This window comes from Orycteropus afer, unplaced genomic scaffold (genome assembly GCF_000298275.1).
Source record: "Orycteropus afer afer isolate SDZICR_OR568_19922 unplaced genomic scaffold, OryAfe1.0 scaffold00001, whole genome shotgun sequence".
Taxonomy (NCBI): Eukaryota; Metazoa; Chordata; class Mammalia; order Tubulidentata; family Orycteropodidae; genus Orycteropus; species Orycteropus afer.
In genome coordinates, this window is record NW_006921588.1 from 19,754,008 (window position 1) to 19,780,843 (window position 26,836).

Consider the following 26,836-nt stretch of genomic DNA (forward strand, 5'->3'; position numbering starts at 1 on the left):
TGACTCAGAGTCTATGAAAATTCTTAAAATAAACCATCCTATTCCACATTCACATATCAACCAACTCAGAGGAATTGTGGAATGAGTTTTTATCCATAGACTGTGTGTCATTTTTCTTTTCTGAATGAAATAATCACACCTGTTTGTTAGAAATTTGAAGGAACAATTCATAAAATACCTTGTATTTGTATAAATTTTGTATAATTGTATAAATTTGTATAATTCTTTGGTCTCTTCTGTGATATTTTACATTCCCCCAAACTTCTAAGATAACTGGTGTAGATGCTATTATTCCTGTTTTCCATATGAAGAAATTAATCTCCAGAGTGATTATTGATCCGTTCCACAATTGTGAAAATGGTAGGCTTACTACACATTGACTAAATAAGTACTTTCTCTCTGTGGATTGTATTGAATAGTTTTCAAGTTAACAAGTCTGAATCTGGTCATTCTTTACTCCCCAAAATGGATTGTGATGATATCGTCATAACTTTCAGCGATTACAGACAATAAGATTGCACAAAAATCTTTCACAACTTATTTTAACCATATGACTTTCATCTCTTTCCCAGTAAATCTGGAGAATAACATCTCTCAACTTGCTGTTTGTCAGGATTTCTAGACCTTTGATTAGCCCAGACAATTTTATCAGAATAACTAGTGATTTTATGTGTCTTCGGTTTAAATATCTATAGATACTTGATATGAAATGACACATTGAGAATAAACTGATTTTAAAAAAGAAAATGTCACTGAGATGATTCTGACTCATAGTGATCCCACAGGACAGAGCAGAGCTGCCCACAGGGCTACCAAGGTTGTAAATCTTTATGGAAGCAGACTGCCTCATTGTTCTCCTGTGTAGCGGCTGGTGGGTTCAAACCTCTATGGTTAGCAGCCAGATACTATAACCACTGTGACACCAGAGCTCCTTAATAAACTGATAGAATCCAAAACAAACCTTGTAAAATACCAAGATTTTAAAAACATAGATGTCTAAAATCTAAAAATGTTTAATATACTGATATGCAAGAAGGAGAAAATAAATGCTACCCATTAACTCACTGGGCGATCTACTTCCATAAAGATTTACCACCTCGGAAACCCAAAGGGGGTCGCTAAGAGTTGGAATTGATTTGATGGCAGTGAGTTTGGTTTTTGGTTTAACTCACCTCTAGACATCACCATTCATATTTTAAAGAACGTTTTTCCAGGAAAATACATATTTGTTGATAAAATGAAATAATACTATATATACTGTTTTATCTTTCACTGTAATTAAATATTCTCCATGACATAATTTTAATGATTTATTATCATTTAACCATTTCTAATGTTGTTTTAAAAAGTTATTTTGCTACTTTAAAGCAATGCTGCATCAGCTATTATTGTCATTAAATCCATGTATCTTGCCCCTTTTCATTTCTACTTCCTGAGGATAATTTCCTAAACTAGAGCTAGGGTATAAAGAGGATGAATGCTTCGGATATTTTATTGTACTGTCAGATGCTCTTTAGAACAGTTTCACTAATTTACTTTTACTAACAAAAAAATGAAAGTTCCCATTTCTCCATAACACAACATACATCAACACAAGATGTTTAACTATCATAGAATTATGTCCACTATTCCATAGGCAGGATATCAACTTAAAATATTCAGAATAGCTGATTTATTTCATAAAATTTGTAAAAACCCAAAACTAAACCAAACTCACTGCTGTCGAGTCATATATGACTCATAACAACCCCTTCCTTGGGTTTCCAAGGTGGTATCATTATGGAAGTAGATTGCCCAACCTTCCTTCTGAGGAGTCTCTGGTGAGTTTGAACCATCAGACTTCTGGTTAGCAATCAAATGCCTTAAGCAGTATGCCACCAGAGAAAAAAAAGTATTAATCATGATTATCAGCTACAAAAATAGTTATTGGTGTTATTTTTTGAGAGTACAAATAGTAAAGTTTAAACTAATATGAATATATAGCTTGAGAAAATTAAAATTTGATGCTTCAGAGCTCAAAATTAATAACTTTAGTAGGATTGTCTTCTTTAATTTATGCTTTGTCCTGTTTTAACTTAGTGTTACTTTTGGTATGAAGATGCAAGTGCCACTATCATCAGAGTTGGAAAATATTCTACAGAGTGTAAGACAAAAGAAGCTGTGGAAATTCTGCACCAGCAGTTTAATAAATTTATCATACCCTCTGTGCCTCAGCAAGAAGAAAGGATTCAGGAGATCACTGACCTTGCTCAGCGCTTATATGGTGAGATCCCTTTTAAGATATCCAATGATTTGCTACTGAGCAAATCATACAGAACCTAATCCAGCAGAAAGTGAGAACACTGCAAACCTTCAGGCTCCTCAGTACACTGACCTGATCAAGGAAAAGGCTTAAGATAAAGCAAAAGTAAAGAATGGGAAGTAGAGGGTGGAACTTCTGACAGCAATGGCAGAAACCTGCTGATTCTTAACAACTTTGTGTAAGCATTCCTTCACTATTCTCTTTTCTTCCCAATCTCTGTTGATCATCTCCTGGGCTATAAAACCAGAACGTCTAATGTAGCCAAAAATTATCTGATTTCCACTGGAATGGTTATTTGAAAAATATACAGAATGCCTGTAGTACTTTAGGCATAGTGTTAAGCCTGGAGCACACAGCTCTCTCATTTCTGTGAAGGCTAATCTTTATGGATTAAAAGGAGGAGGCGAGAAAGTCTCCGTTGCCTTCCCCTCACTTGTGGAGTAAGTGTGAAGACTCAAATGATCATGTCACAAATTCTGCTTTCCTCTGCTCCATGACTAAAAGATAATACAATTCTCGCCTGAGAAATCCTTCTTTTTTTTTTTTTTTTCCCCTGGGTTGAGTGGTCTGCTTGTACATCTTGTTAACTACTGGGCTGAGACCTTGCCCCTGGGGGTGAGTTTTATTCCAGGCGCCGAATGTATTTCAAGGCCATAGTATTGGAAGTCTCACCAGATTTCATCTGACCAGTAATTCTGGTCATTATTGAGTTTTTGGATTTGTTCTACATTTTCCCTCTCACTCTATCCAGGATCTCCAGATTTGATCCTTTCCTGAGTGGTTGGCGTTGGTAGCCGGGCACCATTCAGTTCTTCTGGTCTCAAGGGCCATTGTGTCCTAGGGCTGATTGCTTCTAAATGCCCCTTTGTGTGTGTTCTTCTTCACTTCCGATGCTAAGAGACCATTAGCTGCATCTTAGATGGCTGCTTAAAAGCTTTTAAGACCCCAGTCACTACTCACCAATGTAGGATGTGGAGCAATGCTTTTATGTATTTTGTTGTGCCAATTGAGTGTGGTGTACCCCAGTACTATGATCCTGAGGTAGTAGCTGTATTGGATCTCTCTCTCATAGTGTTGGGATGTCTGTGTGGGATTACTCTGTGTCTGTCTTCTATTCTTTCTGTAAGGACAGCGGTATTTTGTATCACTGGTGTCTGTACAAGATTAGGCTCAGCTGAGTCTATCCATGGTCTAGAGTATACCTCTATTCACTGACCCCCATCTGATCATCTCAGATGTTTTTGTGTTTATCTGTATAGCCTACTATTTGGTGTTAATAGCAATGTGGTATTGTGGAGACATTGGTTGGTTTTAGCATCTGTCGTCTATCTCTTATATGCACAATTCAGTGTCCTCTCATTTCCCAGTGTTATCATGGTGGTCATATATCCTTCCCGTATATCCCTCCCCCTACCCATGTCAGCGTGTAAGCCCCAACTAGCCCAAAATTAATCCCTCCCCTTCCCTCTCCATCCCGGTAACCTACTAGGTGAGTTCCCTTTCCCAAGCAAACCCTTCTCTGTCTTTAAGAAGTCCTTCTTAAAGAAGGAGGCAGCCATTTGAGAAATTCCCCTAAGTGAAGGTAGTTCTTGAGGGCTCTGAGGAGTAAGTTTTGTGAATTCCCGGATATCTTTCCTATGAGACCAGGGGTAATGCCCAGTGAGCAAGCAAATCTAGCCCAGGGAGACAATAGCAATAGGTGGTACAAAAAGCTTCATATGGCTGTCCACAGCTGCTGTCAGCTTGATGTTTTCTCTTGTAACATGAATCACTATTCATGGATACCCATAAAATTTCATAGAACTATATATACTGTACTGCTAATATTAAATTATTGAGAATGAATTATTCATGATTTTCTAAAGGAAAAAGAAACATAAAAATGATAAAATATAGATTGAAAAATTGATGAAAACTAATGTTACATGTCCTTTTTACTTTAGTTACTATTCCAGTACACTAAAAAGTTTTGGAAACACTCTAGTCCCATAGCATTGTGTATTTCCATCTATTATTATACTTTTCAAACTTTTTGTCCTTTCTACTGACCATATAAGTTATCACTGTGTCTCAGTGTCTGTTCAGTTCTAGCACATGGTAAATACTCACATAGAGCCATAAAAGTTACATTCCCTCTCATCCCGAACCATCCCATGTTCTTATTTTGTCTGTCTTCCTGATCCTTGTCACCAACTGATATACAATTATTTGTCTGCTGTCTTTTCTTACCAGAGTGTAAGCTCCATAAGACAAGAGATTTTGCCTGTTAGTTTATTGCCTCGTGGCACATACTAAATGCTTAACAGGTACTTGATGAATAAATGAGTCATTGAATTAATAATGAATGAGTAAATGAATGGTCTGAGTCTTCATCTATTCAGTATAGAAGCTATGCATTTTTTAAAATTTAATCAAATAAGGTACATTAGTGATATTGTATCAACTCTTGCAGGCCATTGAAGCTTTATTAAATCACAAATTTTAATAAAAATAAATTTACCTAAAAAAAAAAAAAAAAACCCTGAGTACTTACTAAATACTAAGAGTTGTAGTTGGTGCAAAGTAAATAAGACCTACTCACTGCCGTTGAGTCGGATCCAACTCAAAGCGACCCATCCTTGTGTTTCTGAGGCTGTATCACTAGAGAAGTAGATTGCCCAACCTTCTTTCCAAGGAGTGGCTAGTGGGTTTGAACCGCCAGCCTTCCGGTTAGCAGTCAAATGCCTCAGGGACTATGCCACCAGAGCTCCCAAATAAGACCTAGTTCTTGCTTTCAAGAAATCGGAGCCTAGGCTTAGAGGTCATGATATTTAGAATAAAGTGTGAACGGTATAAAATGTGTATGTAATACAGCTCAACCTAGGTTGTGGAGTCAGGCAGTCCTGGGTTCAAATCCCTACTCCTCCATTGTTGGGTTCAAACCCTTACTCAGTACATTAACTTATTTTGAGCCTCAAGTTTCTCATTTGTAAAATGTGGATATAATAGAACGTATAGGAGATTAACGATACATAATGTTACAAAGTGTTGAGCTGCAGGCAAATAGCACTACTCAATGCATGGCAGTTATTTTTTTGTTATTATTCTAACAGTGAGTGATTAAAAAAGAAAATTGGGAGAGATTAAGAACATTTTCACAGAGGTGTTGGTGTAGGAGGTAGATCTTGACGGGCAGAAGGATTTTGACAGCAGAAATATGTAGTGGGAGGGCATTGCAGTGTAGCGAAAATACTCATGGCTGAAGAGATTTTGAGAGAAGTTACTGGTTTAGTCTGACCAGAAACATAATACATGAGGATATTAGGTTGAAGCCATATTATGGAGGTGCTTGAATGCCATCATGAGGAATTCATACTTTTCCAGACAGTGGAGAACCACTGAATGTTCGAAAAAATAGAGAACTTGATTCAAATTGAGAGATAAGAATATTAATACGGCAATGCTATGTAGGTTCCATAACAGGGGCATGGTGCAGGAAATGTAACCACTTTTTCAGAATACCTGGCTTAAAAAAAAAAAAAAAAAAGTATTACTTTATTTGCATGTTCAGCAAGTGTTTATTAAACATTTAGCATCCACCAACCCTTACACTAGACATGGGACATGAATTAATGCCTGGATCTTTAAAATTTCTGTTAAAGATTTGACCTTTTAAAAATAGCTTCATCCCCCCTCCTCTAGGTTTGGAAGAAGGGAAGAAATACGCTGAGAAAATAGTGGCAAAACACAAAGAGGTTCTTGAATCTGTTACTGAATTATGTGCATCTCTCACAGAGCTTGAAGAAAAACTGAAGGTAATTTCTCCTTCACAGGATATGTATTTTGAGGAATATAATTAAAAATATGTTGATCATGTGTCTTCTAGTGCACAGATGTCCTAATAGACATTCTCGCGGTACATAATGTGCACATTTGTTTCACATTTTCCTGACATAATTATCTGGGTGTTTCTGATAATTAATTCTGTTGGTTTTCTATCACTGCAAAGAAAAATATTGCTGGGAATGAGGGCTAAACACAATTAAGGTGTCTCATTTCATGGATCATGTCCTAAAGAATAAATGTGTGTCATTAAACCCTAAGTCAAGTCTATTTAAGTAGCCTTATGTTTCTGTTTGCAAATGATAAACGTAAGGGGGTTCTTATTGTTTCCTCCAAATTGTGGCCCCAGAGAGAATAAAACTAATCTTCAGATAGTATATTCATTGAACATTTAGCCTCATGGAAATATAAACTAATCATTAGTTTCTTGATTGAACAAAAAATTGATGGTAAAAATATAGAGAAACCATGCTTATATCTATGTCTAGGGAACAACCAGTTTAAAAAGAGAACTACAATAATATTTTGTCTGTGTCATGTCAAAAAAATGGTTTCATTAATGCTGTTTTTACAACTGTCTGTAAGAATTGATTAGGATGAAGAAAGTAGAAAGGTAAGTAAGAACACAGCCTCTAGAGGAAGACACAGCTACCTGGAGATACCAACTTCCCAAATGGTGACTTTGGGTAAATTGATTACTCTCCTAGACTCAGCTTCTTGATCTATAAAATGGAAGATAGCGGAACATAACCATAGGTAGCCTCAAGGTGAATATAATGATGATGACACCATGATTATTGTTGTTGTTACTGAGAAAAAATGGGGTCTTTGCAATTCAAAACAGAATTCCATTTACTTCTGCCATCCTTCTTTTCGCATTTTAAATAACACCGCAATGAACATCTTTGTGCATACAGCTTTTTCTTTTTTTTTCATGATTTCCTGTGGATAAATTCTCCAAAGTGCATTAGGCTAAAATGGTATGAAATTGCTCATGTTTCTAACATATTTGTTCAATTACTGTATGAATGCACCATATATCTCATATTATTTTTTTCAACATTTATCATTTTCTCCCCGCCTCTACCTACCTCCTAAGAACCTGTTTGTTCTGCTGATATCCATACTGAAAAATCACTGCTGCTTCTGACTCTTTGCTCTCCCTTGTCTATAACATCCCTCCTATTTACACTGTATATCTTTAAGTAAGGAGCTCTGGTAGCATAGTGCCTAAGGCACTTGACTGCTAACCAGAAGGCTGGCGGTTCAAACCCACCAGCCACTCCTCGGAAGGAAGGTTGGGCAATCCTACTTCCGTAGTGATACTGCCTCGGAAACCCATGGAGGGGTCGCTATGAGTCGGGGCCGACTCGACGGCATATAACAACAACAACAACAACATCTTTAAGTAGGACCCAATTCAATAAAATCTACTCTCTGCAACCATATCCCTTCTCCCCTTCATGGCTACTCTTTCTGAAAGAGTTGCCTCCACTCTCTCTCCTCAATTCCTATTTCCTCCTCATTCTAAATTCCCAATAATTAGAATTCTGCCCTCTCCTCTTATTCTCAGTCCACCACTTCAGTTATCTTTTGCAACACTCAAGATCCTCTTATTTATACATTCATTTTTACATTCAAAACACTTCACTAAAAACTCTTCATTGCTTACCAGATAAAGTTCAGATTTGAAGCCGTTTAATAATCTCAGGTTAATTTGATCCCTTCCCAATCCCCTCTGCTTCCACATTCTTTGTAGGCTGCTGTCTAACTGGTCTGTTAGTCCTTCCCTGTATTCCCTACTTCTAAATCTTTACTTGAGTACGTGACTTGCTATGTCTGCTTATCAAAATCTTACTGTCTTTCAAAATCAAATCGAAATACCACTTCCTCCATAAATCCTCCCTCAATTATAGCACTCCCTCTATGGTCTCCCAGCATAACATATTGTGTTCTTTCTTACCATGATCATCACATATTAACTTTTGTTACCATCCCAACCATGCTACTTGATTAAACTTGAGGCAGTACTCTGATCTGTTCCATTTAGAGTCCTCCACGACACTTAATACCATGCTTTGCCTAAAGATCATCCTCCAGAAATGTTTTGGCATTTGTAGTAAATACCCAAAGGATTGGTACAGAGCATTGTTTCCAGTAACTAAAGAATGTTTGATTTCAGTGAGTATAGATGTGAGAAAGGCTGCTCTGGTAAAAGAAACAAACATGAGCATTGCCCTTAAGGATTACAGCCAGAATAAAAAACTTGTCAAAGGATGCTTTTAGACCATACTTTACACATGTTTGCATGCAAAGCATAAATGTGTGACCTTTGTATTTTTAAGTTGATGCTATGCTATCTTTTGCAGGAATTATTAAAAAGTAGAACCAGGGCAAAGTTATGGTAAATTGTTGCTGTAGTTAGATGCCATTGAGTCGGCTCCGACTCATAGCAACCCTATGTACAACAAAACAAAACACTACCCGATCATGCACCGGCCTCACAATCCTTGCTGTATATGAGCCCACCATTGCAACCACTGTGTTAATCCATCTCATTGAGGCCTTCCCCTTTTTCGCTGACCCTACACTTTACCAAGCACGATATCCTTCTCCAGGAAATGGTCCCTTTTGACAACATGACCAAAGTAGATGAAATGAAGTCTGGCCATTCTAGCTTCCAAGGAGCATTCTGGCTGCACATCTTCCAAGGCAGATTTGTTAGTTCTTCTGTCAGTACGTGGTACTTTCCATATTCTTCACCAACACCACAACTCAAAAGCATCAACTCTCCTTTGGTCTTCCTTATTCATTGTCCACATGCATATGAGGTGATTGAAAACACCATGGTTTGGGTTAAGCACACCTTAGTTTTCAAAAAGACATCTTTGCTCTTCAGCTCTTTAAAGAGGTCTTTTGCAGCAGATTTGGCCTGTGCACTACGTCATCTGATTTCTTGACTACTGCATCCATTGGTGTTGATTGTGGAACCAAGTAATATGAAATCTTTGACAACTTCAATCTTTTCTCCATTCATTATGATGCCCCTTACTGGTCCATTTGTGAGGGTTTTCCTTTTCTTTATGTTGAGGTGTAATCCATACTGTAGTCTTTAATCTTCACCAGTAAGTGCTTCACATCATCTTCACTTTCAGCAAGCAAGGTTGTGTTGTCTTTATACCACAAGTTTCATTAATGAATCTTCCTCCAATCCTGATGCCACCTTCTTCTTCATATAGTCCAGCTTCTCAGATTATTTACTCAGTATACAGATTGTATAACTATGGTGAAAAGATAAAACGCTGATGCACTCCCTTCTTGATTTTAAACCATGCTGTGTCCCTTTGTTCTGTTTGAACTACAGCTTTCTGGTCTATGTACAGGTTCCTCATAAGCACAATTAAGTTTTCTGGAATTCTCATACTTCTCAATGTTATCCATAATTTGTTATGATCCCCACAATCGAATGCCTTTGCATAGTCAATAAAACACAAGTAAACATCTTTCTGGTATTTTTTGCTTTCAGCCAAGATCCATCTGTCATCAGCAATGATATCCCTTATTCCATGTCTTCTTCTGAATCCAGCTTGCATTTCTGGAAGTTCCCTGTCAATATACTGCTACAACTGTTTTTTAATTATCGCCAACAAAAATTTACTTGCATTTGATATTAATGATATTGTTCAATAATTTCCACATTTTATGTGATCATCCTTCTTTGGAATGGGTACAAATATGGATCTTTTCCAGTCAGTGGGCCAGGTAGCTGTCTCCCTAATTTCTTGGCATAGACAAGTAAATGCCTGCAGTGCAGCATCTGTTTCTTGAAACGTCTCAATGGGCATTCCATGTATTCCTGAAGCCTTGTTTTTTGCCAATTCCTTCCGTGTGGCTTCTACTTCGTCCTTCAGTACCATTGGTTCTTCATCATATGCCATTTCCTGAAATGCATGAACATTGACCAATTCTTTTTGGTACAGTGACTCTGTTTATTCCTTCCATCTTCTTTTGATGTTTCCTGCATCATTCATTATTTTGCCCATAAAGTCTTTCAGTATTGCAACTCGAGGCTTAAATCTTTCCCTTAGTTCTTTCAGCTTGAGAAATGCCAAGTGTGTTCTTCCCTTCTGGTTTTCTAACTCCAAGTCTTTGCACATTTCGTTACAATAAATGACTTTGTCTTCTTGAGCTCCTCTTTTGAAATCTCTGTTCAGTTCTTTTATCTTGCCCATTTGCGTTAGCTACTCTCTATTCAAGGGCAAATTTCAGTCTCTTCTGACATCCATTTTGGTCTTTTCTTCCTTTCCTGTCTTTTTAATGACCTTTTGCTTTCTTCATATGTGATGTTCTTGGTGTCATCCCACAATTCGTCTGGTTTTTGGTCATTGGTGTTCAGTGTGTCAAATCTGTTCTTCAGATGGTCTCTAAATTCAGGTGGGATATAATCAAGGTCATATTTTGGTTCTCATGAACTTGTTTTAATTGTCTTCAACTTCAACTTGTACTTACTTATTAGTTGATGGTCTTTTCCACAATCAGCTCCTGGCTTTGTTTTGGCTGAAGACACTGAGCTTCTCCGTTGCCTCTTGTCACAGAAGTAGTCAGTCTGATTCCTATGTATTCCATTTGGTGAAGTCCACGTGGTTAGCTGTATATAACTCCTTAGCCACAGCCAAACACCTTGAGGGAGTGAGTTACTGGGCTCATGGGTTCAGAACCATGGTCGTGGGGGGACATCAAGCTCAATTGGTATAACATACTACGCAAAATCATTGTTCTACATCCTACATTGGTAAATAGTGGCTGGGATCTTAAAAGCTTTTGAGTGGCCATTTAAGATGCAGTAATTGGTATCTCCTTGCCTGGGGAAAAGAAGAATGAAGAAAATCAAAGACACATGGAAGCAATTACCAAGGGACTGATGGTCCATGGAAACCTCAGGCTAGGTACCTACATGTTGCAAGGCTACCACTGCTAACCCCTCAAAACAGAATCAAAATAGAAGATCCTGGATAGAGTAGGAGGAAAATGTGAAACAAAACTCAAAATCATGAAAAAGACCAGACTTACTGGTCTGATAGAGACTGATGAAACCCCTGAGCCTATGGCCCGTAGTCACCCTTTGGGTCTACAATTGAACTAATTTCCTTGGCTTCCAGCCAAACAATAAACATGTCTACAAGGTGAACATTTACACCAGGTTGACTCCTTAGTCTACCATGGGAGATAAGAAGACAGCATTTGCACAGGGAGATAGGTCAGTGGGCAGGAATGTGTAGGAAAGGTGGACACAGAGAAAAGGTAACCCAGGGAGACAGTGGGAAGAAAGCTATTACATTATGGGGATTGCAATCAATGTCATGAAACAAAATGTGTATGAATTGTTGAATGGAAAACAAATTTACTCTAAACTTTCACCCACATGACAATTAAAAAAACATATATATATATATATGCCTAGAAATCTCTGTTAAGGCTGAAATTATGCTAATACTCCTTTCCATTTGTATAGCAATTTGAGGTTAACAAAAGACTTTCACATATATTTTCTTTGTGACCTTCCAAATAACCTGCAGATGGAGATAAGACACATGTTGTTTTCTTTGTTTTAAAGGAGAAGGAATAAGCTCTAAGCAGGTAAAATGCTTGTGAGCTTAGATCTTCTAATTCAAAATCTAATGTTTATTTCCACAACGGCTGCCATTTTGGAATTATATATTAAATGGTTACTAAAGCAGAATGACTTACCCAGTGAAACAAACCGATTTAGTCTTAGAGATGATACTGAAAGCCAGATCTCCACAGTGAAGTGTCTCCCTCTGTCCTCTGAGCACGTGAACTTTGAGGAGCATGCCCATTTCTTTAAAACCCATCTAGTGACCCAGTAAGGAGCTCTGGTAGCATAGTGCCTAAGGCACTTGACTGCTAATCAGAAGGCTGTGGTTCAAACCCACCAGCCACTCCTCCAGAGGAAAGTTGGGCAATCTACTTCCATAGTGATAGTGCCTCAGAAACCCAAGAAGGGGCTATGAGTCAGATTCGACTCCATGGCATAGTGCTTTTTGCTAGTGCAAGGCATTTGACTGCTGACCAGAAGGCTGTCATTCAAACCCACCAGCCACTCCTTGGAAGGAAGATTGGGTAATCTACTTCCGTAGTGATACCATCTCAGAAACCCAAGGAGGGGTCACCACGAGTCGGGTCCAACTCGAAGGTACATAACGACAACAACAGTGATCCAGTATGTTCCAAATGCAATAGAGAATCTTTTCTTGGGATTTCTCACCACCCTTAACTAGTGTGTTCTGTCACTTGGGGTACCTGTGGGTCTTTCACCTGTAGGAAGTCTGCTGGGGCCTCCCACTGGTTCCCTCTCCATGAGTAAAACTGAAATTAAATGGAGGAGTAAAATGTCACCACCCACATGAAATGTACTTTGTTTTCTTTCTTTATAATAGTGATATTTCCTTTTTCTTTTCAAGAGACTCCCCAACATTTTGCTTGTGTAAATTCTCTGGAGGAGCTTTGGTGGCGTAGTGCCTAAGGCATTTGACTGTTTTCCTGCTCTCTTCTCCATCAGAGACTTTAATCATTTCTACCTCATTGCTGCTCCTCATTCCCTCCTAATGGTTTAAACTCCCATGCACAATGATTCTTTTCTCTAGAGAATGCTCCTGGAATAACGTCCTTTGGTAATCATTACTTTTTTTCCTGCTGGGTCTTTGAACAACCATTTTTTACTGCAATTAATTTTATCAAAGAAGTAGGACAGGAGAGAGGGAACTCTTGAGTGGAGGGATAATTTTACAAATCACATAATGAGAGTGCATCAGCCTCTGGAACCATACATTTACTGAAAGTTTGCAAAGGGTCTACATTTTCTTCTAAGTGGTTATTGTATGGTACTGTTCCTCTATGTTTCTTGGCCCCGACTCTCACTAACCATCTCTGTTTTCAGCAGGGAGGCGTTTTAAAGATAAATCCAAATATGGAAGACTTCCATGATGATTGTATTGACCTACTAAAAGAACCAGCAAAAAAGAAGCAGACAATATTCAATGCACAAAGCTATAAGGTAATGGAAACTACTAAGCCTTCATTATTTATTACTTTTGTTTTGAGGTTAGAATCACAGTGCTCTGTAAAAAAAAAAAAGAAGAAGAAGAAGAAGCCTTCTTATCTGTTTCAATTGAATCTCTCAAAGTACATTCAAGTGAGTTTTTTCATTCCTTATTTCTTGTTTCCTGCTTACCTAGTTCTGCCTCTCTTCTGTGCTATTTCCCTCTCAGTCCCTCATTTAAAAAGCTGGAGCTGGAGCATGTTAGATTAGCATTGGGACAACCATTCAAAGACTACAATGTGACCATACACCATTCTATTTCTTGTATTTCTGACTACCTTTCCATTGTTCTTTACTTTCAAGTGCAGCTTCAAATTTTACTTCTTCTTTATTATAACATCAAGCTATGATTTTTGTTGTTTTATACTACCCACTAGAAAATCTTAGTCCATGAGATTTGATCATATCTTATTCCCACAGAATCTGCCTCCAAGATGGTATTATCAGGCACATATACTAAAATTTAGAAGCTAGCTGAAATATAAATACTAAAATATTTAGAGAAATGTTTAAATTACTTTCAAACCTATGCATTTACAGATAGATTAAAGCATGTAGCAAAAACTGCAAAATATTCACAAAAAGCATATCATGCTTTCAGAAGTATTATTTAAATCACTATCTCATTATGGATTCTCTGGATAAATAGTTCACTTTCTATTCACAGCTGCTGGACTATAATTAGCTCCTTACACTTTGCTATGCCAAGTTGCTTGCTCCCAATATTTCTCTATTGAGGAGATCAAACATTGGGGAAAAGCAGTCAATGTTATTCTCAACTGCCTACAAAATCATAAAATATGCTTGTTGGGGCATTAGAGTTGTTTGTTCTTTAAATCCCATTTGTTGCAGTTAGCCTATGGAAAAAGATTTATAAATACTTGAAGTCAATACATTCCTTAGGACTTCCTTTTCCACAACTGAGGTCTATGTCAAGGTCTACTGTGATTATACAACTATCAAACTACCATTAAACACACCACCCTTTTGTGGTAGAACCTTGAGGCACTTTAACCCTGGTTCTTCTCTAAGGCAAAGGAAAGCTGCCAAAACTTGGTCATCTTGCTTGATTTTAGCTTTATTTGAATTGTCTTCAGTTATTCGGATTTTGTTTAAATCAGGGTTTCCCAGTCTTGGCACTCTTGCGATTTCTTTGTTGTGAGGGAGTATACTGTGCATTGCAGGATGTTTACAGCATCCCTTGCATCTACCAACTAGATGCCAGTAGCACCTCCTCCACCCAAATTATGACTAACAAAAATGTTTCCTGACATGTCAAATGTCCATTGGGGAACAAATTCACCCTTGATTAAGAACCACTCATCAAAATAATAAAGAATAACATTAAATGCACACTACTTTCTTGACTAAGTTTAGAGAATTACTAAATCAAGAATTATATAATTTGTTTAATTTTATTCTGTACAATGTTTTCACTGTGAACCCAGCACATTTACTAAGAAATCAGAAGCAAAAGTTACTACCTACCAAAGCAAACAGAGTAAAAATGGGTTTTCTTGCTTCTATTTATTTTTCTTAGAAATAGAAAAAGATTCATTTAAATAAAAAGGCAAGGTTAATTTTCATTGAAAAATAACTTTTGTTTTAGTATAAATTAAACCACATACTAGCCCATCAGTAATTTAGGATAAAAGTGAAGGTATATAATTATTGCTGTCAAGAACTCTGGTTGACATAATTTCCTGTACATGATCTAGTGCAATTGATGCAGACACTAAAATGAAACAGCGGCTGTAATCTTCACTTTTAAACAGCTCAATCACATTTACCCTCTTAATGTCTCTATTATTTATATTATAGGTCAAATGTAATGATTCCCTGAAAAGCTATGTGGGCTGATAATAGGAAACACCAAAAAGAGCTTGTCAGGGAACCACTGTATTCAGTTCTGATACCCTTAAATGATGTTATTCCTAGGAAAATTATTAGACTCAGAACATTTCCACAAATCTACTACAAAAATGCATTCATCCCGGGAATTTTCTCCTGTAGATAACAGAATGCTTGTCATTTTTCTGACCACAAAAAGCAGTAGTTGGAATTAGGTAATTCAGTAAATGCAATGTATTGCACTGCTAACAGATTAGTGGTGGTGCTTTACTCCCAAGGTGAGCACTGAAGCTAAATTCACAGCAGTATCTGAAAGCTCCTAAGGTTAAATGGAAGCACAGAGTATTAAGACACTTGCCTAAAGTCACAGAACTATTTGGCTGAAGATGAGGGCTTGCAATGCCAGCATTTAGGATGATAGAATTTTAGTGCTAGAAGGGACTTAGAAGTCATCTGATCAAATCTAATTTTACACTTGAGGAAACTGAGGCCAAAAGAGATTAAATATCTTGCCCTCCAAAAATCACAAAAAGTTACTGGCAGAACTAGGCAGCCATCTAATTCTGAATTTCAGGCATGTACTTTTTTTTCCTAGAAGATCCAAAGAGAGCTCCAAGGAAACCATGCATAAAAATAAGCTGTTTTGTAAAGATACTGTAGCTTTCCTTGCCAATCTTCCTTTTCCATTTCATCTATTTAAGTGATAATTAATAAAGCAATAGCATGAAAAGTACTTTTATACCAATTAGTGAAGTATTGTCAGACTAGGTAAGAAGAGTGCCTGTGCCCTCAGCCATTAATCCTGTTCACCTGGCAGGTGAATTCTAGCTTAGGGATGATGTTCTTAAGACATCTGCCTTGGAAAAAATTGGAAAGGGGAAAAAACGTTCTTCTTCACCACTTTCATGGATTGAATTTTGTCCCTGAAAAATAAGTGTAGACTTGGCTAGGTCATGATTCTCAGTGGTCTGGCAGTTATGTAATGATACAATCACCTCCAATAATATGATCTGCTGTGATGAGTCAATTGTAAGAGGATTAGGTTGGGGTCCAAGACACTCAGGTCACGGCCTTGATCTGATGTAAGAAGAATTTCCCCAGGGTGTGGCCTGTACCACTTTTATTTTAGGATACAAAAGAAGTGAGCAGAGAAGGGGGCACCTCACTATCACCAAGAAAGAAGAGCCAAGAGAGAAGCACATCCTTTGGACCCAGGGTCCCTGAGCTGAGAATCTCCTAGACCCAGGGGAAGACTGGTGCCAACACACATGGAATTTCTAAGGGAAGCTAAGCCAACAGATTTGAAAGGAAACAAAGATCTTCGCTGTGAGCTAACAGAGAGAAAGCCTTCTCCTGGATCTGGTGCCCTGAATTTGGGCTTCCAGTCTCTTAAATGGTGAAGGAATAGACATCTTTTTGTTAAAGCCATCCATTTTTGGTATTTCTGTTACAGCAGTACTAGATAACTAGGACAGAAGTTGGTGTTGAAACAGTGGGATGTTCCTCTAACAGATGTCTGAAATGTGAGAGCAGTATTGGATTAGGTAATGAGTAGAAGCTGGAAGAGTTGTAAGGTGCCTAATAGTAAAAGCCTAGATTGCCTTGAAGATACTGTAGAATTATGTACATCAAAGGCAATTCTGGTATGGGCTCAGAAGAAAGTGAAGAGAGTTGTAACCTGGACATGGTACAGATAGCGAGAAGCAGTGGTAGAGAAATGGTGGTACCAGAACCAAGAAACTGGCATGAGATGACATGTGACAGAAGCAAACCTACAGAGCAAGAGAGCTGAGTGCCTTTGGACAGGAGGCTTCCTGGTGGAATGGGGTGTCTCTGAGCACTTGCCAACAGAGGTAGGCTTGCTGGCCCTGGGCATAAGAGAACTGAACACCTTCAGGCCAGGCTTACTGGCAGAGTGGGGTGCCTCTGGGCACTTATTGGTAGACCTAAAGAGCTTTGTAACACTTGCTGGAGCAGCACAGAGGCTGGGCTGGCTCAAGAAGCCCAACAGGCCAAGGGGCCAAGAGGCCAAGAAAACAGGAAGCAGAACCTGAAGAGACAAGGACCAAGGGAAGCATAGCTGCCTCAGTTTCAAAGGGTAAGGCCGTGACTTCTTGGGTCTCAAAGGATGTGACCATGGCCCTGGGGGTTTCAAAGGAGGTGGGCACAGCCTTCTAGGTTTCAAAGAGTCAAATCTTCACCAACTCAGTTCCAGGATGTAGAGCTGCCATTCATGAGTGCTGGGGTAATGGGGCAAGATCTGCTACCCAAAGCTGAGGAGATGGGGCTGCCATGCCTAAGGGGTAGAAGAATGGGGCCAAGAGAGTGGGGTCACCACTTAGTTGAAGTTGGAGAATGGGGCTGTCCAAAGACAAGGAAGCAAAGTTGTCATTCCAGTGGGCTTGGCAGGAGCTGCACCCCAGGGCCAAGGAGCCTCTGCCTAGAATCCAGAGTCTGGAGGGCAAAGCCAACACCCAGAATCTGGAGGGTAGGATCATGCTTAGATAGTATTAGAGAAGAGAGTATTATTTTCAAGTCCTGAGAGTTAATGCTAATTGTTCTGCTGGGTTTTAGACTTGCTTGATACCCATTATCCCTTCTTTCCCTCCAATTTTTCCCATTTGTAATGCGAATGCCTACTTTGTACCTGTTCAACAATGGTGCATTGGAAGCAGATAACATGTATTCTAGATTCACACATGAAGAGGAATTTTGCCCTAGGATGGAATCTGAACTTGGAGTTGATTTAAAACTTTTGGGATGATATGATGGAGTGAAAGTGTTTTGCATGTGGCAAGGATATGGATTTTCGGGGCAAATTATGGAATGTCATGGATTGAATTGTGTCCCCCAAAATATTTGTCAAACTTGACTGGGCCATGATTCTTAGTGGTTTGGTAGCGTTGGGCCCAGGTTATGAAGGAGTTGTTCGTCGCGAGGAATTTGCTAACACACGACAATGCAAAAGCAAAAGGAAAGTTTATTTGCTAGCTCAAGCTAGGGTCCCTGCTCTTGCCAACGTAGTGGCTTAAGCAAAAGACCTCATGCTCCTTTACTATCACACTTTTATAGGAAAATATGGGGTGGAGTAGCACCAGGGCAAAGGGGTACAGATGATTGGTTGTTGCTAAGAGGTATAGGGCAGGGATCTGAGATGTTGGGGGACGTCTTGGAATCCCCCGGCTCCAAAGTCTACCTAGGGAATTATTATCTAGGGAGGATGCAGAGCCCTGATACGTGGGAGACTTCAGGAGCCAGTAAATCTCTGATACGCACTGAATCCGGAGGAAATCTCTGATACGTGCTGAATCTGGAGGGTAGATAAAAGCCCTGGGGCATGGGGAGTGTTAGAATCCTCGACACTAAAAGACTTCTGGTTAAAGATATACCTGGAGGCTATTAGGATTCAGGCCTCACAGTAGTTATGTAATGATGTAGTTTGGCAGGTATGTAATGATGCAGTCATCCCCATAATGTGATCTGATGTGATCAGCCAATCAGTTATATGAGGATTAGGGTGTGGTACAGCATCCTTATTCAAGTCAGAGCCCTGATCTCATGTAAAGAGACTTTCCCTGGGGTGTGGCCTGCATCACCTTTTATCTCACCAGAGATAAAAGGAGAGAAAAGTGAGCAGAGGAAGGAGTTCCTCACTATCCCCAACAAAGAAGAGCCAGAAGTGGAGTGTATTCTTTGAACCCAGTATCTCTGAGTTGAGTCTCTCTTAGACCCAGGGAAGATTGATGCCAAAATACATGGAGATCTCAAGGGAAACCAGGCCTACAGGTGTTGAAAGGAGACAAAGATAGTCCCCTAAAGCCAACAAACAGAAAGAGAAAGCCTTCCCCTAGAGCTGGCACCCTGAATTTGGACTTCTGGTCACCTAAACTGTGAGATAATAAATACTTGTTTGTTAAAGCCATCACTTGTGGTATTTCTGTTATAACAATACAAGATAATGAAGACAACCACTTTTCTATTCTCTTCTTTTTAATTTTGTCTATCCTATGTACTCAAAGATACCAAGTCACCTCTTTGCCTCTCACAGCCCTCTCTAAGGACCTTCCCCAGAAATGGCATTCATAGGTTAAGCCTTAGTCTTGATATTTTTCTTTCTCAACTTCTTACTTATCTGCATTAAATTTTGTGTATCCCAAGGAAGGACTGCCTATTGTGGAGACATTTTGGAAGATCAGATTTTGTGCTCTCCCTTCAAATTTATAATAAGTTTTGTACTTTTAAAATTGGTTCTGCCCAAGTAGCTGAATGGATGTAGAAGATCATTATATTATGCCCTGCCAGACATTTTGTGATGATTGTAAATCAGAGTGATGGGAATAGAACTTTAGAAATCTTGACAGAGATAAGACCTGAGGCTATAGATTTAGAATTAATGAAAAGTTAATTGATCATTAGATATGAAAGTGGGTAAGATATTTGAGGAGAAAAAATATATAGAGAAGATTAAAGGGCTTAAGGACAAGATTATAGGTCATTCATATATTTAGAAAGTAGAGAAAGAAAACAACAACCACAAAAAAAAAAAAAAAAAAAGGCAAAGAGCAGACAAGGATACAAGGGAAACAAATTGAGAGCCAAGGTGTGTTTCAGTGAATTAGATCAGAGTTTCCCAGCCATTTTGCCAGAACTTTCATCAAACTGATACAAAGATGTCCTGTCTATACTGCAGTATACTCACTCCTCACTTATTGACATGATTAGGTTCCAAAGACCAGGTTATTAAACAAAAACAGCATTATGTAAGAGTCAGGGACTGTACCTCATCTTCAGAGCTGGTATCCTCTATCCCTAGTCACTCATTGCCCATTGGCCACCCCCTTTGTGTCTTAGGCTGTGCATAGTGCAGTGGGGACTGCCTTCCCTACCATGCCTTCCCCATCACCATGGACCTTGTGGGTACTGAGGGTGGTGGTAGTCAAGTGTTGCTCAGTGCCTGCCTCCTTCTAGTGCCTCCCCTGGGTAGGGACCCTTCTCATCGTCTATCTGCCTTGAACCTGCAGCCCCACACATCCCTTCTGTCACCCCCTATTCCTACCTTCCCCCATCAAACTCCCCAGCTTTTTCAAGTTCTCGCCCAGCTTCCACTGTCCAGCCTCCCTCGCCTGCCTGTGACCTTCTGTTGTCCTGCCACTGCCCCATGCCCTCCATGACCAGACCAAAATGTTGTGGATGAACAGAATAAGGTATCCTGTAGCTAGTTGGCTGCCATCCTTTGTGTGGCCTGGTCATCACCAGGGTCTTTGCAATATCATTTGGGGTGGCCCCCAGAGGGCTGTGGGCCTGGCTGTAGCCCCAGTGGGTCCTGGACCATGGGAGATGCTGCCTGGGAATTTTTTCAAAGTTGTCATAAATGTGAAATATTTGATGAGATAGTCAATAAGTGATGAATAGCCTTATATGGGTTTTTTTTTCCCCCTACATTTTAGGTTTTGTGGTGAAGATAGTTTTATGGTGTAGAAAAATGGAAAAAAGTTAGTATGCATTAGTGTTCAGATACTTTTATAAAGGAAAACTCAGTAGATCCAGGAAACTATAGCTCAGTGATCTTGAAAAGGAATTTCAGTAAAATTCCATAATGACTTAATAAAAATCAAAAGCTGATGTGCCTTTGAGGACAAAAACAGAAATGATAGGAGCCAACACGGATTTACTCAGATAAAGTTGTATTAAACTCATCTTATTTTCCTTGCTGAGATGATTATTTAATGGGTAGCTCTAGGTTAGTGCCATAGGCATAATTTATTATGATTTCAGAAAGTCATTTGATAAGCTCACTCATGATATCTCTCTTAAGATAAGAGAAGAAATGTGAAACGGATGAAAATTTAATCATATAATAATTGTACCCAAGAATATTAAGTAATTCGGCCTTGGAAAGATACTTGGCTTTGTCCTAAACACCACAGTGTTCAGCCTGTTCATCACTGGTATTAATGAACAGGCAATATGATGAACAAAGTTACAGACTTAAAACTGAAATAAGTAATTTTTATGGTGGGCAGTTCAAAAATTAAGTTCAAAAATATTTCAACAGACTATAAAGTGGACTGGGAGCTCTGCTAGCATAGTGGCTAAGACACTTGCCTGCTAACCAGACGGCTGGTGGTTCAAACCCACCAGCCACTCCTCGGAAGGAAGGTTGGGCAATCCTACTTCCGTAGTGATACTGCCTCGGAAACCCAAGGAGGGGTCGCTATGAGTCGGGGCCGACTCGACAGCACATAACAACAACAACAACAACATAAAGTGGACTAAAACAATTAGAATTAGCAAAGATATACTTTCAAAAACTCTCAATCCTGTCTTTGGAAATTAACCGTCCAAATATAAAACAGAAAAGGTAGGAAATTTTAGTTGACTAAAAATTTCAGTACCAATCAATGGTCTCATGTGGTTCCTATTGAAATAAACAAACAAAAAGTACAAATACAGTAACTTTAATAAAATATATTTTATAGATCAAGGAATGATTCCACTGACTACTTCCCATATGGAAAGTAAATTAACAGTTGAAACAAACCTATTTGGAGTGGAGGGGACATTAATAAGTTGGGGTGTTCCAGAAAAAAATACTGAGAATTAATTGTGTCATAAAGCTCTGTGTAAATTATCTGGTGTTATTGTCTGTGGAAAGTATTTTTCTATTTTAGGAATTGTAGACAATGAAAAAATAATATCCTTGGATTCCTTTCCTGTGTTTGGCATCAACTGAAGTAAGACACAGGAGTCAAGGATGTAACCAGATAAAGCTGGATTGGAGGACAGGGCTTATTGACTTCTCTAGTGGGTTTTCTAAAACTTCACTTCTGATTTAGATTGATTTGTCCATTCAGCCACTTGAGTACTTAACTAGACGAGTACAGGCTTCCACTATAGGGCATTTTCATAACCTGGAACCAACCTGCTTGTATCCATTTGGTGGGAGACATACCAGAAGAGAGGGCCTTAAAGAGGCCCAGTTCCTTCTTCAAAACCCTCCATTTTAGGTAAATCCATTCCTCCCCAGTGAGGAGCAAGGAGCAAGGAGAGAGGTCTGGACATTTATTCTGACTTCTCTCCTAAGCTTGTTGTAAACTCTCAGACAATTTTTAAATATTGTTTCTTCTCTGGAGAGGCATAGATTATCTGAAGAACTCATCAAAGAGTTCCCCATGGATGGTCTTCAGATCAGTAAATGTTCATCTGTTCTCCTTTGAAGGTGCTTATAACTCCATAGGCTTTGGCCCTTCCAGAAAGAGCCAGGATGATGAAAGTTTCAAGAGTCAAAGGAAAAGAGGGCTTTGGGAGTATTTAATGCAAAGAAAGAGACTCAGAGATGTGAGACAGTCTCCAAATAGTTAAAAGGCTGTTACATGAGAAAGCAGTTGGACATATTTTGTCATTCCAGGAGGCAGATTAAGATCCATTCGTGGATATTGAAGGGGGGAGGGAGATCTTTGCTAAATATAGGACAAGTAAAGAATACAAGAATAAAAATCTTCTCAAAGAAAGCACTTTTTCAGGCAAAATGTACAAATAGAGGCTGCCAGATGATGTAGAGGAGATTCTTAGACTGAACAGAAGGATGGATCCCTTATTCTACTTTCAGAAAGAGATGGAAAGAGGCAGAGCTAAACTGTTGGGACAACCAAAGGAAGGAGGGGCATTCCCTACTGTATATATGTTTATTTAGGTTTTCTTTGTTTTTTAACTGCTGGCTTTTAGACCCAAATTTTAAATTTCTAAATGGTTGAAAGAAACCATTTTTTCTTGCTGGTTAACTTTTTCTCTGACTAAAAATAACCTGCGTGAGATAGGAGAAGGAACACTGTTTTGTTTTTGCTTCTACCCTTCAACTTTAAAACACATTTATTTACTCAAAAACCACTTGTATGTCAGGAGTAAGACTGGAAAAAAAAATAAAGTCAATGTTAGGCATAACTTTCTTATGTGCTTGAAGTTACTACAGGACAAAAACTAGTGCATGCTACAGCACATTATACAAAAATACTGGTCTACATCTTCAATGAGTAGTGACTAGGGTCTTAAAAGCTTACCAGCGGCCATCTAAGATACAACTATTGGTGAATCCTCATATGGAGTGAAGAAAAGAGAAGGAAATCAAAGATACATGGAAATAGTTAGTCCAAAAGACTAATGGACCATGAGAACTTCAGCCTATATGACCGTGAGACAAGAAGAACTAGATGGTGCCTGGCTACCAGTGCCAACTACTCAGAAAGGGATCAGATTTGGAGATCCTGTATGTTGTTGTTATGTGCCATCAAGTCACCTTGGACTCTTAGTGACTTTATGTACAACAGAACGAAACACTGTCCAGTCCTGTGCCAGCCTCATGATCCCTAGTATTCCTGACCCCATTACTGCAGCCACTGAGTTGATCCATGTTGTTGAAGGCCTTCCCTTTTTTCTTTTACCCTCCCCTTTACCAAGCATGACATCCTTCTCCAGAGGTGAGACAAAGTCTGGCTATTCTCGCTTCCAAGGAGCACTCTGGCTGGACTTTTTCCAGGACAGATTTCTTAGTCCTTTTAGCAGTCCACAGTACTGTCAGCATTCTTCACCAACACCACAACTCAAAAGCATCAACTCTTCTTTGGTCTTCCTTACTCATTTTCCAGCTCTCACATGCATATGAGGTGATTGAAAATACCATGGCTTGGGTTAGACGCACCTTAGTCTTCAAGGAGACATCTATCCTCTTCAGCATTCGAAAGACGTCTTTTACAAAGGTTTGCCCAATGCAATATGTCTTTTGATGTCCTGACTGCTGCTTCCATTGGCATTGATTGTAGAACCAAGCATTATGAAGTCTTTGACAACTTCAATCTTTTCTCCATCTATTGTGATGCTGCTTATTGACCCATTTGTGAGGATTTTTGTTTTCTTTATATTGAGGGGTAATCCCTACTTCAGACTGTAGTCTTCATTCTTCATCAGTAAGTGCTTCAAGTCATCCTTACTTTCAGCAAGCAAGATGTTGTGTCGTCTGCATATCTCAGGTTGTTAATGAGCCTTCCTCCAGTCCTGATGCCACATTCTTCTTCATATAGTCCAGTTTCTTATATTATTTGCTCAGCATACAGATTGAATATGTATGGTGAAAGGATACAACCCTAACACACTCCCTTCCTGATTTTAAATCATGCAGTATCCCCTTACTCTGTTTGATCAACAGCCTCCTGGTCAAAAACAGGTTCCACATGAGGACAATTAAGTGTTCTGGAATTTCCATTCTTCTCATTGTTATACACAATTTGTTATGTTCCACATAATTGAATGCCTTTATGTAGTCAATAAAACACAAGTAAACACCTTTCTGGTATTCTTTGCTTTGAGTCAAGGTCCATCTGACATCAGCTATGATATCTCTACCTTCACATCACCTTCTGAATCCAGCTTGCATTTCTGGAAGTTCTCTGCCAATATACTGCTGCAAGCATTTTTTAATTACCTTCAGTAGGAATTTACTTGTGTGTGATATTAATGATATTGTTCAATAATTCCCACATTCTTTAGGATCACCTTTCTTTGGAATGGGTAAAAGTATGGATCTCTTACAGTCAATTGCCCAGGTAGCTGTCTTCCAAATCTCTTGGCATAGCCAAGTGAGTGCCTCCAGCACAGCATCCATTTGTTGAAACATCTCAATGGGTATTCCATCAATTCCTGAAGCCTTGTTTTTTGCCAATTCCTTCAATGCAGCTTCAACTTCTTCCTTTAATGCCACTGGTTCGTGATCACGTGTCACCTCCTGAAATGGATGAATATCTACCAATTCTTTTTTGGTAAAGTGACTGTGTATTCCATCGATCTTTTGATGTTTCCTGCATCATTCATCATATTGCCCATGAATTCTTTCAATATTGCAATTTGAGGCTTAAATTTTTTCCTCAGTTCTTTCAGTCTCAGAAATGCTGAGCATGTTCCTCCCTTCTAGTTTTCCAACTCCAGGTCTTTGCACATTTCATTATAATAGTTTATTTTGTCTCTTGAGCTGCTATTCTAAATCCTCTGTTCAGCTCCTTTATCTTGTCGATTCTTCCATTTGCTTTAGCTACTCTCCCTTCAAGGAGAGTTTCAGAGTCTTTTCTGACACCCATTTTGGTCCTTTCTTCTTTTCTGTCTTTTTAATGACCTTTTGCTTCCTTCATGGATGATGTTTTTGATGTCATCCCACAATTCCTCTGGTTTTTGGTCATTGGTGTTTAGTGTATCAAATCTAGTTTTTAGATGGTCTCTAAATTCAGTAGTAGTATAATCAAGGTCATATTTTGGCTCTCATGGACTTCCTTTATTTGTCAGCTTCAACTTGAACTTGCAAATGAGCCATTGATGGTCTGTTCCACAGTCAGCTTCTGGCCTTGTTTTGGCTTAATATATCGAGCTTCTCCATCGCCTCTTGCCACAGATACAATCTGATTCCTGTGTACTCTATCTGGCGATGTCCACATGTATACCCACTGTTTGTGTTGTTGAAAGAAAGGTACTTGCAATGAGTAAGTCGTTGATCTTACAAAATTCTATCATGTGATCTCCAGCATTCTGTCTGTTACCAAGGCCATATTTTCTAACTACTGGTGATTCTTCTTTGTTGCCAACTTTTACATTCCAATCACCAGTAATAATAAATACAAATTCATTGGATGTTTGGTCAATTTTAGACTGTAGAAGTTGGTAAAAATCTTCAATTTCTTCATCTTCGGCTTTGGTGGTGGGTGCATAAATCTGAATAACAGTAGTATTAACTGGCCTTCCTTGTAGGCATATGGATATTATCCTATCACTGACAGCATTGTATTTCAGGATAGATCTTGATGCATTCTTTGTGATGATGAATGCCATGCCATTCCTCTTCAATTTGTCATTCCCGGCATGGTAGATCATATGACTGCCTGATTCAAAATGGCTTTAACCAGTTCATTTCAGCTCACTAATGCTGAGGATATTGATCTTTATGTGTTCCATTTCATTTTTGACAGCTTCCAGTTTTCCTAGATTCATACTTCGTACGTTCCCTGTTCCAATTATTAATGGATGCTTGCAGCTGTTTCTTTTCATTTTGAGATGTGCCACATCAACAAATGGTGGTCCTGAAAGCTTTACTCTATCCACATCTTTAAGGTTGGCTCTACTCTAAGGAGGCAGCCCTTCCGCAGTCATATTTTGAGTGCCTTCCAACCTGAGGGGCTCATCTTCTGGCACTATATTGGATAATGTTTCAGGACTATTTGTAAAGTTTTCGAGTAATATATCAGACAGTGTTTCACTGCTATTCATAAGGTTTTCACTGGCCAGTTCCTGTATAGAGTGGGAGAAAAATGTGGAAAACTCAAAATCATAAAAAGGCCAGGCTCACTGGACTGATAGAAACTGGTGAAACCCCCGAGACTGTGGCCTCCAATCACCCTTCAGGTCTGGAATTGAGCTCACTCTCCTGGCTTAACTCTCAACCAAACAATAGATAGGCCTATGAGCTGAACACCTACACCAGGGAGATGCACTCCTTATACAGTCAACTGTGGGAGTAGAAGGACAGCATTTGCACAGGGAGAAAGGCAGGGAGGCAGGAATACATAGGCAAGAAGGGTACAGGGAAAGGGAACCACAGAGAGGAAGTGGGAGGAAAGCTGTTACACTGTAGGGAATGTAACCAGTATCACAAAACAATATGTGTATGAACTGTTGAGTGTAAAACAAATCTTCTTTGTAAAATTTCA

At 39.0% G+C, this 26,836-nt stretch overlaps 1 protein-coding gene across 1 annotated transcript in view; it reads left to right on the forward strand.

Annotated features, from left to right (window-relative positions):
* CCDC141 (coiled-coil domain containing 141) overlaps window positions 1–26,836 on the forward strand; it is a 301,605-nt gene that overhangs the window by 262,946 nt on the left and 11,823 nt on the right. Inside the window, exons 20-22 of the mRNA XM_007936905.1 lie at window positions 2,080–2,263; window positions 5,984–6,096; window positions 13,083–13,199. Coding sequence (XP_007935096.1) covers window positions 2,080–2,263; window positions 5,984–6,096; window positions 13,083–13,199 — 414 coding nt within the window. The remainder of the gene's footprint in view (window positions 1–2,079; window positions 2,264–5,983; window positions 6,097–13,082; window positions 13,200–26,836) is intronic.